This window comes from Hyperolius riggenbachi, chromosome 5 (assembly GCF_040937935.1).
Source record: "Hyperolius riggenbachi isolate aHypRig1 chromosome 5, aHypRig1.pri, whole genome shotgun sequence".
Classification (NCBI taxonomy): Eukaryota; Metazoa; Chordata; class Amphibia; order Anura; family Hyperoliidae; genus Hyperolius; species Hyperolius riggenbachi.
This window is the reverse complement of record NC_090650.1, coordinates 333,947,341-333,963,510: the sequence shown is the minus strand read 5'-3', so window position 1 is coordinate 333,963,510 and position 16,170 is coordinate 333,947,341. Positions and strand designations below refer to the sequence as shown.

The 16,170-nt window shown below is 43.3% G+C and overlaps 1 protein-coding gene across 1 annotated transcript in view; it reads left to right on the top strand.

The window, feature by feature from the left end:
• Positions 1-15,314, top strand: part of LOC137519413 (ethanolaminephosphotransferase 1-like) — a 61,645-nt gene extending 46,331 nt beyond the window's left edge. The window contains exons 9-11 of the mRNA XM_068238368.1: positions 838-1,020; positions 8,688-8,740; positions 15,122-15,314. Of these exons, the coding sequence (XP_068094469.1) occupies positions 838-1,020; positions 8,688-8,740; positions 15,122-15,134 (249 nt within the window). The 3' untranslated portion in view covers positions 15,135-15,314. The remainder of the gene's footprint in view (positions 1-837; positions 1,021-8,687; positions 8,741-15,121) is intronic.
• The last annotated feature ends 856 nt before the right edge of the window (positions 15,315-16,170 follow it).

The window sequence follows — 16,170 nt, the reverse complement described above, 5'->3', positions numbered from 1 at the left end:
ATGTTTACTGCACCTGCGTGACAGAAGCATGCAGTGTTATATACCAGTCACTGCACCTGTTCACGGTACCTGTGTGTGTGACAGCTGCACATTGTATTGATACCAGTCACTGCATACCTGTTCACTGCACCTGTGTGACTGCACATTGTATTAGTCAAGTCAGTGCATACCTTTCACCTAATCCTCCCAATATGGGCAAAACTTCAGCAATAATCCGCTAAATATGCGCATGGGTGAACTAATACATGCGTACATTCCACCTTCCAATGCGGAATTGTATACGTATAGAAGGGCAATAATATTTCTGTGCATGCGCAATGATCCGCATAGACGCAGTTACCGCACGTGTAGTTGACTTCGCAATACATATGTCAACTACGCGTAGTGGGCGAAGCTTCGCATATCGGTACTACGACTACGCGGAAATACGTACGTGATAAACTATGTATTTAACGCGGAAATAACGGGCATTAGGCGAAAATGAAGGCGAAAATATTCGATCGAAAATTCGCCTGTCAAAAAGAAATTAGTGCTTTTTTCGGCGAAAAGAATATTTGCATCTTCGCATATCACTGCTGCTGCCTGTGTGAAACGGGCCTAAGACTGCTTACCACCAGCAAAATGCAGAGCATCATGCTGAACACGCTGAACTGTGACTGGCGCCAGCTGTTAGAATTACAACTTTTAGGTTAGTGGATCTTTTGATGGCGAAAAGGGAAAAAAGTATACTAGACACTGTTACATGTCCCTCTACCTTACTGTATTTTGATTTACTGAGGTTTTGTAAAAGAAATGTATTTCTTCCTTAGAAGTAACATTGTTGTCTTTATGTGACAGTGCAGGGTGATCATATGTCAAATGAGCAGCACCAGGTCAGAGGTTTTCCACTGGATCCTCTTGCCACTGGCCATTGTCGTTGGATTGGCTGTTTCTGGATATCTCGGCTCACTGGAAGAAGTCGCGTTTTTTGCACTCTCAGCCTGCGTCACAGCAGCTCATGTACATTATGGAGTCTGTGTGGTGAGTGTTCTTTACAAGACAGCAATGCTGAAGGTCTTTCACTTCATCTGTATCTGTATCTGAAGGTCTTTCACTTCATCTGGTCTTTCACTTCATCTGTATCTAATGTACAGTACCTACAGTAATCAACATAAAATAGACTTATCTACAAAATGAAATCAGATGTCTGTAAAATAATTTAATTTAGTTACAAAGAAAAAAAAAAAAAGCACAAAATAATGTATTGCATAAGTTACTTATCCGTCCAGTACGGTATATAGTAAATAGTTTTATCAGAAATTGCAATCTTGAGTCTGTCGACAAGTCTCTTCTTTGTGAAACTTCACAAGCCCTGTCAGAGACAGTGACAGACCAGACCAGACACTAATTTTGTGTTGGAACATAACATTGTTATGTATCCATCATTGTGTACCTTTACTTGTTTATTGCCTTGCTGGGAGAGACAACACATCTCTGAAGGTTCAGGATTCTTCCAGACTTTACCAGGTTTTCCCTCAGAAATTCCCTATATTTTGCTGTATTATGAATATCCTGTAGTCCCACAAACCTTCATTTTTCTGCTGCCACCAACATGCTTCAGGGTGGGAATGGTCAGCTTATAATCAATAGGATATGCTAGAGATCTCCGTTTAGATCTTAACCACTTCCCGACCGCCTAACGCACAGAGGCGGCCGGGAAGTGGAGCCCTGAAGGACGGGCTCACCCACAGAGGCGGCGGTCCTTCTAAGGGCATGGGCGGAGCGATCGCGTCATCCGTGACGCGATCCTCCGCCGGCGCCTGTCACCGCTCGCCTGCCGCAACATCCCGCCGGCTATACGGAAGCGCCGGCGGGATGTTAACCCCGCGATCGCCGCATACAAAGTGTATAATACACTTTGTAATGTTTACAAAGTGTATTATACAGGCTGCCTCCTGCCCTGGTGGTCCCAGTGTCCGAGGGACCACCAGGGCAGGCTGCAGCCACCCTAGTCTGCACCCAAGCACACTGACTTCTCCCCCCCCTGCCCCAGATCGCCCACAGCACCCATCAGACCCCCCCCTGCCCACCCCCCAGACCCCTGTTTGCACCCAATCACCCCCCTAATCACCCATCAATCACTCCCTGTCACTATCTGTCAACACTATTTTTTTTTATCCCCCCCCTGCTCCCTGCCCCCTCCTGATCACCCCCCACCCCTCAGATTCTCCCCAGACCACCCCCCCCCCAGACCACCCCCCCCTGTTTACTGTATGCATCTATCCCCCTGATCACCTGTCAATCACCTGTCAATCACCCGTCAATCACCCCCTGTCACTGCCACCCATCAATCAGCCCCTAACCTGCCCCTTGCGGGCAATCTGATCACCCCCCCACACCAATAGATCGCCCACAGATCCGACATCAGATCACCTCCCAAATCCATTGTTTACATCTATTCTCTCCTCTAAACACCCACTAATTACCCATCAATCACCCATCAATCACCCCCTATCACCACCTGTCACTTTTACCTATCAGATCAGACCCTAATCTGCCCCTTGCGGGCACCTAATCACCCACCCACACGCTCAGATTGCCCTCTGACCCCCCCTTATCAATTCACCAGTGCATTAATTACATCTGTTCTTCCCTGTAATAACCCACTGATCACCTGTCAATCACCTGCCAATCACCTATCACCCATCAATCACCCCCTGTCACCCCCTGTCACTGCCACCCATCAATCAGCCCCTAACCTGCCCCTTGCGGGCAATCTAATCACCCACCCACACCATTAGATCGCCCGCAAACCCGCCGTCAGATTACCTCCCAAATGTATCGTTTACATCTGTTATCTTCTCTAAACACCCACTAATTACCCATCAATCATCCATCAATCACCCCCTATCACCACCTGTCACTGTTACCTATCAGATCAGACCCTAATATGCCCCTTGCGGGCACCCAATCACCCGCCCACACGCTCAGATTGCCCTCAGACCCCCCCCCCCCCCTTATCAATTCGCCAGTGCATTAATTACATCTGTTCTTCCCTGTAATAACCCACTGATCACCTGTCAATCACCTATCACCCATCAATCACCCCCTGTCACTGCCACCCAACAATCAGCCCCTAACCTGCCCCTTGCGGGCAATCTGATCACCCACCCACACCAATAGATCGCCCGCAGATCCGACATCAGATCACCACCCAAGCGCAGCATTTACATCTATTCTCTCCTCTAAACACCCACTAATTACCCATCAATCACCCCCTATCACCACCTGTGACTGTTACCCATCAGATCAGACCCTAATCTGCCCCTTGCGGGCACCCAATCACCCGCCTACACGCTCAGATTGCCCTCAGACCCCCCCTTATCAATTCGCCAGTGCAATATTTACATCTGTCCTTCCCTGTAATAACCCACTGATCACCTGTCAATCACCTGCCAATCACCTATCACCCATCAATCACCCCCTGTCACTGCCACCCATCAATCACCCCCTGTCACTGCCACCCATCAATCACCCGCTGTCACTGCCACCCATCAATCAGCCCCTAACCTGCCCCTTGCGGGCAAACTGATCACCCACCCACACCAATAGATCGCCCGCAGATCCGACATCAGATCACCACCCAAGCGCAGTGTTTCCATCTATTCTCTACCCTAAACACCCACTAATTACCCATCAATCACCCCCTGTCACTGCTACCTATCAGATTAGACCCCTATCTGCCCCTAGGGCACTCAATCACCCACCCACACCCTCAGAATGCCCTCAGACCCCAGCCCTGATCACCTCGCCAGTGCATTGCTTGCATCTATTCCCCCCTCTAATCACACCTTGAGACACCCATCAATCACCTCCTGTCACCCCCTAGCACACCTACCCATCAGATCAGGCCCCAATTTGCCCCGTGTGGGCTCCTGATCACTCGGCCAAACCCTCAGATCCCCCTCAGACCCCCTTCCGATCACCTCCCCAGTGCATTGATTGCATCTATTTTCCCCTCTAACCACCCCCTGAGACACCCATCAATCACCTCCTGTCACCCCCCTAGCACTCCTATCCATCAGATCAGGCCCAATACAACCTGTCATCTAAAAGGCCACCCTGCGTATGACCGGTTCCACAAAATTCGCCCCCTCATAGACCACCTGTCATCAAAATTTGCAGATGCTTATACCCCTGAACAGTCATTTTGAGACATTTGGTTTCCAGACTACTCACGGTTTTGGGCCTGTAAAATGCCAGGGCGGTATAGGAACCCCACAAGTGACCCCATTTTAGAAAAAAAGACACCCCAAGGTATTCTGTTAGGTGTATGACGAGTTCATAGAAGATTTTATTTTTTGTCAAAAGTTAGCGGAAATTAATTTTTATTGGTTTTTTTTCACAAAGTGTCATTTTTCACTAACTTGTGACAAAAAAATAAAATCTTCTATGAACTCGCCATACACCTAACGGAATACCTTGGGGTGTCTTCTTTCTAAAATGGGGTCACTTGTGGGGTTCCTATACTGCCCTGGCATTTTAGGGGCCCTAAACCGCGAGGAGTAGTCTAGAAAACAAATGCTTCAAAATGATCTGTGAATAGGACGTTGGGCCCCTTAGCGCACCTAGGCTGCAAAAAAGTGTCACACATGTGGTACCGCCGTACTCAGGAAAAGTAGTATAATGTGTTTTGGGGTGTATTTTTACACATACCCATGCTGGGTGGGAGAAATTTCTATGTAAATGGACAATTGTGTGTAAAAAAATCAAACAATTGTCATTTACAGAGATATTTCTCCCACTTAGCATGGGTATGTGTAAAAATACACCCCAAAACGCATTATACTACTTCTCCTGAGTACGGCGGTACCACATGTGTGGCACTTTTTTACACCCTAAGTACGCTAAGGGGCCCAAAGTCCAATGAGTACCTTTAGGATTTCACAGGTCATTTTGCGACATTTGGTTTCAAGACTACTCCTCACGGTTTAGGGCCCCTAAAATGCCAGGGCAGTATAGGAACCCCACAAATGACCCCATTCTAGAAAGAAGACACCCAAAGGTATTCCGTACGGAGTATGGTGAGTTCATAGAAGATTTTATTTTTTGTCACAAGTTAGCGGAAAATGACACTTTGTGAAAAAAAAATATTAAAATCAATTTCCGCTAACTTGTGACAAAAAAATAAAAACTTCTATGAACTCACCATACTCCTAACAGAATACCTTGGGGTGTCTTCTTTCTAAAATGGGGTCATTAGTGGGGTTCCTATACTGCCCTGGCATTTTAGGGGCCCTAAACCGCGAGGAGTAGTCTTGAAACAAAAATGACCTGTGAAATCCTAAAGGTACTCATTGGACTTTGGGCCCCTTAGTGCAGTTAGGGTGCAAAAAAGTGCCACACATGTGGTATCGCCGTACTCGGGAGAAGTAGTATAATGTGTTTTGGGGTGTATTTTTACACATACCCATGCTGGGTGGGAGAAATACCTCTGTAAATGACAATCTTTTGATTTTTTTACACACAATTGTCCATTTACAGAGGTATTTCTCCCACCCAGCATGGGTATGTGTAAAAATACACCCCAAAACACATTGTACTACTTCTCCCGAGTATGGCGATACCACATGTGTGGCACTTTTTTGCACCCTAACTGCGCTAAAGGGCCCAAAGTCCAATGAGTACCTTTAGGATTTCACAGGTCATTTTGAGAAATTTCGTTTCAAGACTACTCCTCACGGTTTAGGGCCCCTAAAATGCCAGGGCAGTATAGGAACCCCACAAATGACCCCATTTTAGAAAGAAGATACCCCAAGGTATTCCGTTAGTAGTATGGCGAGTTCATAGAAGATTTTATTTTTTGTCACAAGTTAGCGGAAATTGATTTTAATTGTGTTTTTTCACAAAGTGTCATTTTCCACTAACTTTTGACAAAAAATACAATCTAAATGTAAATGGACAATTGTGTGTAAAAAAAATTAACAAATTGTCATTTACAGAGATATTTCTCCCACCCAGCATGGGTATGTGTAAAAATAGACCCCAAAACACATTATACTACTTCTCCTGAGTACGGCAATACCACATGTGTGGCACTTTTTTGCAGCCTAACTGCGCTAAGGGGTCCAAAGTCCAATGAGCACCTTTAGGCTTTACAGGGGTGCTTACAATTTAGCACCCCCCAAAATGTCAGGACAGTAAACACACCCCACAAATGACCCCATTTTGGAAAGTAGACCCTTCAAGGTATTCAGAGAGGGGCATGGTGAGTCCGTGGCAGATTTCATTTTTTTTTGTCGCAAGTTAGAAGAAATGGAAACTTTTTTTTTTTTTCTCACAAAGTGTCATTTTCCGCTTACTTGTGACAAAAAATAATATCTTCTATGAACTCACTATGCCTCTCAGTGAATACTTTGGGATGTCTTCTTTCCAAAATGGGGTCATTTGGGGGGTATTTATACTATCCTGGAATTCTAGCCCCTCATGAAACATGACAGGGGGTCAGAAAAGTCAGAGGTGCTTGAAAATGGGAAAATTCACTTTTTGCACCATAGTTTGTAAACGCTATAACTTTTACCCAAACCAATAAATATACACTGAAATGGTTTTTTTTTTATCAAAAACATGTTTGTCCACATTTTTCGCGCTGCATGTATACAGAAATTTTACTTTATTTGAAAAATGTCAGCACAGAAAGTTAAAAAAATCATTTTTTTGCCAAAATTCATGTCTTTTTTTGATGAATATAATAAAAAGTAAAAATCGCAGGAGCAATCAAATAGCACCAAAAGAAAGCTTTATTAGTGACAAGAAAAGGAGCCAAAATTCATTTAGGTGGTAGGTTGTATGAGCGAGCAATAAACCGTGAAAGCTGCAGTGGTCTGAATGGAAAAAAAGTGGCCGGTCCTTAAGGGGTAGAAAGCCCTAGGTCCTCAAGTGGTTAATAGACCATAAAACTATCCACATCTGGCAGTCTGGACAAGACAAGACAAATAACATTTTTCCTGGCGGACTCAAAGTGCTTGAGCTACAACCACTAGGGTGTGCTGAGTAGGCAGTAGCAGTGTTAGGGAGCCTAGCCCAAGGACACCTTACTGAATAGGTATTGGTTTACTGTAGGTGACATACAATTTTGTAATTATTATTAGACCATAGAGCTGTGAGAGGTGAAGCACCCAGACATCAGCAGTCATATGTATGGTCTCTCAGATCTTATCCATTGAGATTTGTAACTCCTTCAGAGTTGTCATTGGTCTGCTGGTGGCATTGCTCACTGTCCTCTAGCACGGTCCCTCATGTTTGGCAAAAGTCCAATTTTGGTATATTCTAACAGTGAGGAAGAATAGAAAAGGTAAAACTTGACTTTACTCCATTAATCAGTGCCAAGCCTCAGTGTCCCCTTGCACGGGTTAAAACCCCGAACGTTGGGAAACAATCCCAAAAGCCTCCAAAAGCCTTTCTGCATGCTTGCAGAAAAGCATTTGGATGAGATGCTGCGGGCCGCTCGTGAACCAGGCCTAAAGAGCCTATTGACTCTGAGTTGTAGGTTTGTAATGCACTACAAGGAAAAATAAAAGTTTCATCCAACTAAACTCCACGAGTCAATTAAAGTGTAAAATCATCACAATATTTTATTAGCAAAAGTGAAAATAATTCTAGTTAAAGGGACTCCGAGCACAAAAAAAAAAAGAAAGTTGTACTCACCATGGGCTTTCTCCAGCCCAGTGCTGGTCGGGAGGTCCCACGCCGGCGTCCTGGCTCCTCTCCTTCTCCCCGCTCCGGAATGGCTGGCAGGCCGCAGCCCGGGCGACACTCTCCCGAGTGTCGGGCTTCTTCTTCCGCATATGACGCGGATTACGTCACACGCCGGCCGCCTCGCGTCATCATGGCGGCCGGCGTGAAAGTACTGCGCATGCGCGAACAAAGCGCGCATGCGCAGTACTTTCACGCCGGCCGCCATGATGACGCGAGGCGGCCGGCGTGTGACGTAATCCGCGTCATATGCGGAAGAAGAAGCCCGACACTCGGGAGAGTGTCGCCCGGGCTGCGGCCTGCCAGCCATTCCGGAGCGGGGAGAAGGAGAGGAGCCAGGACGCCGGCGTGGGACCTCCCGACCAGCACTGGGCTGGAGAAAGCCCATGGTGAGTACAACTTTCTTTTTTTTTTTGTGCTCGGAGTCCCTTTAAAGGCAGCCTAACAATTGTGTCAAAAAGCACACTGGTGGAGACCCGCTGATGATATGATACTACTAGAATAGAAGTTGTATATATCAGAAGCATAATGTCTTACCTTTTCAAAAGGACATGCCATTATTTAGTGGAAAAAGTAATGTTTATGCATGCACAGTAGACTGCAGACCTTTTGGTCACATTTTTGGGTGCTCACTTTCATAACCAAAAGTTCTATAGGCACTTGTATTGACCAGAGGAAGCGGGCCAAGACCCGTGAAACGCATTGTCTGCTGTGCATGAATAAACACTTACTTTTTCCATTAAATAATGGTTTGTCCGTCTGAGAAGGTAAGAAATTATGCTCCTCATATATACAAGATCTGATGTCCCTGCGGATCTCATCACTGCGCGCTGTTGAAACCGCGCCTTTTATCACGGCCTTAGGCAATCCAGAAATCACATTTTTAATTGTTATAGCCTTTAAGAATATCAGATATTCAATTATACTAATATTTTGTTTTGTTTATGTTATAGGGGAAACAGCTTAGCAAACACTTCCATATCTATGTATTCTCTCTAAAGAAGCGGTATGCTGACTAAGTGTATGACATGTTACCTCATTGTACTAGATTTGAAGGACTGTAAGCACACAAGTGTAAATACTATTTGTTTAGTATCCTGGATAACTTAAATGTGAGCTGCAAAGCTGTTGTACTATGAAAGTGTTGCAAACTTAGTGGAAAGTGTTTTTTTTTTTTTGTTATTCGTGGTAGCGGCCCACAGCTTCCAGGACCAGTATTCTATTTGCATACTGGAAAAAGCACTGATTAATAGCAAAGCACACTCTCTTGCATTACCTTATTGCCTTAGAATGAAGAAATGTTTTATTACCCAAATAAGGTATCCATGAGTAAATGTAATTGTGATCCATCTACACAGCAAAGCAGATCCTGATTACTGTGAACCTATTCTAAGAAATTACAGAAGCTGCATTTCTGCATTCATTAAAAAGGGAAGAGCTCAGAACACCTGATCTGCAGGTTCCTTTTGGGTCAATATGTTAGTCAGAGGATCACCATAACAGCAGAGCAAAATATTTCTCAGTATGCAGTCATCAATGGCAGCTTTCATAATCTCCATGTGTAGGACAGGTCCATTTTAAAATGTTTTTTTTTTTTCTCTTCAAGTAAATGTGTTGAGGTTCACCATTCCATTATTCCTACTGACCAGGCACAAAGTACCAGGTCTGGCCTGGCAGCAAGAGAGACAAAACTGGACATTTTCAAAACCTGAAATTACGATACAAAAGAATACTTTATCGTGGTATGGTGACCAAAGATCTGCTGGTGTTAGTGACACCCAGCAAGATAAATGCGTATGTCAGGTATGGAGGGGTCTTTGCTGATCCCCCCACCTTCGCAGTCTGTGATATAAGGAGCGGGTTGTAGTTAACTCCCATAGTGGTGATGTTGGTGATTGTATAAGCTTAAAAGTCACCACTTGAGCTGAATGACAGGTAGGTTAAAGGGAATTTGAAGTGAAAATAAACTTATGATATAATGAATTGTATGTGTAGTATAGCTAAGAAATGGAACATTAGTAGCACAGATATGAGTCTCATATTATTTCCAGGACTGAAGGAGTTGAAGGACCACTATCACGAAAATCACAAAATTTAAAATACATGTAAATATACAAATGTGTACATTTGTTCCAGAGTAAAATGAGCTATAAATTGCTTTCCTCCTATGTTGCTGTCACTTATAGTAGGTAGTAGAAATCTGATAGAACTGACTGGTTTTGGACTAGCCTATCTCCTCATGGGGGAGTCTCAGGGTTTTGTTTATTTTCAAAAGTGCATAGTAAATAGCAGTTGCTCTGTCCAACTGCCAAAAAAGTGTGCAGCGAGCAGGGAGGTTGGCCAGCATCTTTGTATAAATGCTTTTCAAGGAGTGTCTTTCTAACGAATAAAGGCCATGCTGAGAATTAGAGGGGGGAAAAAATAAAGAAATGTATTTAAAAATAAAAACAGTAAATATTTGTTAAAAAAACAACAACAACAAAAAAAACTGTGTGTGTGTGTGTGTGTAAAAGGGTGGAGGGGAATCACTTGTCTGCTGTGTTGTGCAGCCCTGCAGCTTGGCCTTAAAGGAGTTATCAGGGCAAATGAATAAAATAAGTGCTACTTACCGGAGGCTTCCTCCAGCCCCAAGCTCCTAGCATGTCCCTCACCGCAGCGCTCCCCGCAGCCGTTCGCTGCAGCTTGCTGCCGGTCCCCGGCGATGACGTCAGGCCGACCTCCAGGTACTACACCTGCGCGAGTGGCGCTGTCAATCATCGCCACGGGGCTGGAGCGGACTGCGCAGGCGCAGTAGTTCTATGCCTGCACAGTCCACTCCAGCCCACGTGGCGGTAATTGACAGATCTGTATTTTGTAAACTGCAAATATTAGAGAATGATGCAATGTTATAAAAAGCTATATACCTGAAAATAAAAGTATGAGACTCTTTTCTTTGCTACTTTTTTTGTATTTTGTATTAAAATGTAATTTTTTTTTAATGCAAAATTTATTTGGGTAACAATGGGAGAGTGTGTGGGAGGTAAGGAGTTAATTTTAAATTATGTGTAGGTATTTTTATTAAAATAAATGTATATAGGTTTACTACTTGGCTGCAAGATGTCCTCAGTCATTTCTCAACTAAAAACGTTCTGTAAGCGTACTATTAGTACGCTTACAGAAAGTAAAGCATGGACATGTAATTTTTCTTTTTTCACAACGACGCGGCTTCTCATTGAAGCCGGCAATCATTGCAACAGGGACTTAGATCAATGAATGAGAACTGCGTTCCCATTCATTGATCTCCAGGCTGACAGGCAGCGAGTACACGCATGTGTGAGCCAGAGCACGGACAGCGCCTGTCGCAGAGGGGATGCGTATATCTATGCCCCAGGCGCTGAAATGAAGTCTGCCAGGGCGTAGATATACTGCTCAATGTCCCGGCCGGGACATTGTGGACTCATCAGGGGCTGGCCCCTGATGAGTCCACACGGACGAAACGTGTAGGGCAGAACTAGGTGTGTCTGACGTCACCAGGTTGCGGAAGTGCTCGCCGGCCGCCGGGACATTGAGTGGAATAGCGGACACACCGCAGTGGAGGAGCGGGATGCCGACGCCACCAGAGGGGGTGATACCGCTGGGCTGGTTAGCCCGATAGGTGCCAAATCAACTGGAATCTACTAGAATAATGACAAAGAAAAAGTATGGAGAAGGCGTGGAACAGCTTATTATCCAAAGCATACTATATCATATGTAAAACACTGTGGAGGCAGTGTGATGGCTTGGGCGTGCATGGCTGCCAGTGACACTAGTGTTTATTGATGATGTGACACAGAACAGAAGCAGTCAAATGAGGTGTTCAGAGACATACTGCCTGCTCAAATCCAGCTAAATGCAGTCAAATTGATTGGGTGGCGGCGTTTCATAATTTAGATGGACAATGACCCAAAACATACAACCAAAGCATCCCAGGAGTTTATTAAAGCAAACAAGTGGACAATTCTTGAATGGCCAAGACAGAAAGGCCCACAAACAAACAGGGCTTTACTGCAGCAGCTGTCATTTGCTGGCAGAGCATTAACCTCTTGAGGACCAGTGGTTTATACCCCCCTAGTGACCAGGCAATTTTTTTTTACGATTCAGCACTTCGCCACTGTAACGATTTATTGCTCGGTCATATAACTTGGCACCCAAATTAATTTGACCTCCTTTTCTTGCCACTAATAGAGTCTTATTTTGGTGGTCTATTATTGCTGCTGTGTTGTTGTTTTTTTTCAATTAATTAAAATTGCTTATTTTTTTTTAAATTAAAAACACTATTTCTTTTAATTAATCCTCCCCTAACTTAGCATTTGACAACGATCCATAAACTACACTACCCATACACAAGCATCAGCATATGTATGGGAACAGGTTTGTGAGCCGTAAAGGAGGGACAGTTAAGTGACAAGGCTGTCCTCTGTACAGCGCTGTGCTAGATCGCATCGCTGAACAAATGTTTATTGCCTTTTTTATTATTTCAGCCTGCCAGCTCCAATCGCAACTGGCAGGCTGATTGTGCGGCCCCGCTTTGTTTACAGCAGGGAATGCACGCTCGAGCGAGCGCTTGTTCCCTGCTAATAATGTGAGGAATGAGATGACGGCATTTGGTGTTAGGCTGTCCCCAGAGAGCCACACCCCCACCGCCGATTGGCATAAGGCAGGTTAAAGAGTACCTAAATTATAAATTACAGTTTGCTTTAAACCTAATAAGTTTCCAAGATATATAAAATCACACATGATAAAGTGTGATTTTCTCACCCCCAGGGTCCATATTCCACATATGGTCTTGAAATCCCCACCCCCAGTGTTAAATTTGGCCCTGGGCCTTTTTTTTTCTTTCCAAACCACAGGTGCAAAGGATGCTGGGGGATTTAATGTTATAACTCCACCCCTCATGTCCATGTGATCTAATCTAGGCAGGCAGACAGACAGACATCTGAAATGAGAATTATAGCAGACAGACATGATAAGACACGCTGCAGCAGTTTTCCTGCATCTTCTCTCTCCTACACACTGTGAAAAGAGAAGTAATTTAATCCAGGCAGGCAGACAGCAGGGGAGGGAGTGGCAGGGGAGTTAACCAGGCTGAAGAGGTGGGCACAATGCTAAACTGAGAAGGATATGGATTTTTCCTTTTAAAATAATACCAGTTGCCTGACTCTCCTGCTGAACCTGTGTCTCTAATACTTTTAGCCACAGACCCTCAACAAACATGTAGATCAGGTGCTTTGACTGAAGTCAGATTGGATTAGCTGCATGATTGTTTCAGTTGTGTCCCTGCTAACATGCTCTGCAGCATGGAACAGATGTCTCTCTCATTAAGAGAAGGGTAAGGTCCCCAGATAATGTGTAACGCATGGATTTGCTTCCATTGTTTGTATTGGGAGATGCATTAGTTCTTAATGCACCTGTTTCACTGCAATGAGCACACTTGTGCCTTTGAGAGGCTTTTTAGCCCTATGCAGTGAGTATTTATCAGGTGCATCTTGGTTAGATGCGCAACCATTTCATTTTCTCCCCATTGCAACGCACTTGTTTCAGGTGTGTGATTCATCCACTATTGCAGGCAAAGATCAGCAGGACTGCCAGGCAACTGGTATTGTTTAAAAGGAAACATCCACATTTCTCTCAGTTAAGGTTCCCTTTCAGCTTCAGGAGGAATAAGGAAGTGCTAGTAACAGATATAAATGTGAGTCTGTTCTATCCAATATGATGTACTATATGTAAACTTTATATGTTCATCTAACTGTACACATTGCCTAGACTACATATATGTATTGGCATTCACAACATTTTTTGGGCTGGAAGAGGTCTTTAACCACTTAAGGACCACAGGCTCAACCCTTGCCCCTCCCCCCAGTGACCAAGCTATTTTCTTACAATTCAGTGCTCTGCAGCTTTAAAAGCTTGCTGCAGAGCAATACAACTTAGCACACAAATGACCCCCACCCTTTACTGCCCACCAACAGAGACTTCTGTTGGTGGGCCCTGATTGCTGCTGCAAGCTTTTTTTTTAATTTATTTTTTTTATATATATCCCTCTCCTCTGTGACAGCCAATCACAGTGATCAGCTCTCATAGGCATCATGAGAGGCGAGCGTCACGGCTGTCCCCAGTACAGCGCTGCCTTAGATCGCATTTTCTAACAGTCTGCGCCCGTGCAAACCACGACCCCAGGACTTAATGTCAATCGGCGTTACGCAGTCCTTGGGGAGCCACCTTGCGCCTGCCAATTGGAGTTAGGCAGTCGCAAGGTGGTTAAAGGAGAAAACCAGCTTTTGGTGATGTCCATGAGTTCAAGACTTAAGAATGTCATAGCTAGCAAAGTGTTTTCACCCAATTATTAGAAATGAACATTTAATTTTTCTAATTACTTTTAAACCCCTGAAATGCAGGGAATGGCTTCAATTCTGGTAGGGTTTTCGAGCAAGTTACCGCATGTACGGTAATTTACCGCATGCGCTAATGACATTTAGCAATTCTGGTAGATTTTAGTCATGTTTTACCACATGCAGTAGATTTTAGTCATGAATCACTGCATATGGTAAATTATGCGGTAATTTGTGCAGTCATTTGCATTAATTTTACAAAAAATTGCTATTCTCATGGAAATTAGGGGGCATGTTAGCACATCATTTACCGATCAGTTTAAGACCTATCTGTACCTGGCAGTAAAGTCAATTTGTATGCATTTTGCAGTTTTTAGTGGAGTTCCTATTGCTGTTTTAGTAGAGTTTTTATTCAGGCTGTGTAATAGAATAGTAAAAAAAAAATCCAGTAAATATTTGGAGTTTTATTTCTATTAGGGGATGCCTATAAATATACTTTTCATAGGTTGCTACATAATCAAATACACCCTTCCACGTATTCGGAAATGTGAAAGATTATTTCAGACTTGCTTTAAAAAAAAAAAAATACCAACAAAAAATATTTACCGCACATAGCTACCAGAATTGAGGCCATTTGCTTAAGTTGCCTTATATTTTTATGCAATTGCTTTGTTCAAACCAATGAATCAAAGCCGAGAGTCTGCACTTCAGCTGCATCTGAGTCGTTTTTAAAATTCATTGCGGTAATGTAAAGAACCAAAATCAGAAAAAAGTTGTCTGTCCAAATATTTATGGATCTAACTGTATATGCAGATCAGGTGTGCTGTGGCCACAACTGCATGCTCTTAATACACAAAACTATAAAAAAAAAATATATATATATATCTAAATATTTAAGTTTCCAATGGAGAGAACAATCCATTTATTTCAGGTGTTCTTTAACAGAGTTTTTAATATGCAGATGGAAGGGGTGTATAAATAATGAATTACCCCAACTGCAGCTGTGCTCAAGACAATTATTGTTTTAATCTATCTTTTAGGGAAATCATCTGACCAAAGAGTTCATCATTTATATATGTTCCTTGAAGAAACTATGAAGCCTCAAAGTTTGTTAGTCTCACGTGCTGTAAAGAGAGTCTGTATAGAGCTGGCACTCGTTGCTTCACCCAAGCAAGACTGTACATTACAGGGGAAGCAAGGCTTGGTTTACATATCACACTTGACTGTGGTTTACAGAACATTTTGAACATAATCATGTACAGTGACCTATAAGATTTGTTTAATTATACTGTGAGCCCAGAGCTGATCTGTGATTGGTTACCATTTAGCACTAAATATATCCTTTGCACTGTTATCACATCATATAAAACATTTTGACTGGGACCATGGCGAACAATGTATTTTTTTTTATTTGATACTGTAAAGAATAAATTAATTTTAGTTCACGTATATTGATTGTTTTTCAAAGTTAGTATTGAAGCATCACACCCAGTGACAACTTTATATGTTAATTTTGGTGATGAAAGTGAAAAGCCTTTGAACTTTTATCAGGTTTGTTTAGTTTTCTTTTTTTTTATTATTATTTTCTTCTTTTGCTGTCTTTGTCCCATTTCGGAAAATTTGACTCCATTACTTTATATGCCAATAGGAAGATCTCTTCAATAGCAACACTGTGAAAGTGTATTTTGATGAGACAGTATGGGCAGGGTGAGAGCTTCTGTTGGCGTATTCAGGGACAGTTTGAACTCCAATGGGGCCTTGGGGCAAAGGTAACCTTCTTTTAGAAAGTTAAGTTTTAAAAAATGTGTTAACTATTTGGACCTGAGACAGTAAGGCAGGATTCACAGTGGTGTGTTGCATAATGTACACGTTATATAATGTGCATGAACTGCAATAGAGACTAGACGTAGTGTAGACAGACATAGCCTGGATGCAGCAAGTTAGTATTAACACGATCAGTTACAACAAAGTACTGTGAACAGGCCTTTAAATTGTATGGGCAGTGAGTTAACATGCAGACTTATTCTGCGACGCAACTGATCACTGTGAACTAGGCCTAAATGAGTTGGAGCCCAGTAGACATCTTGAC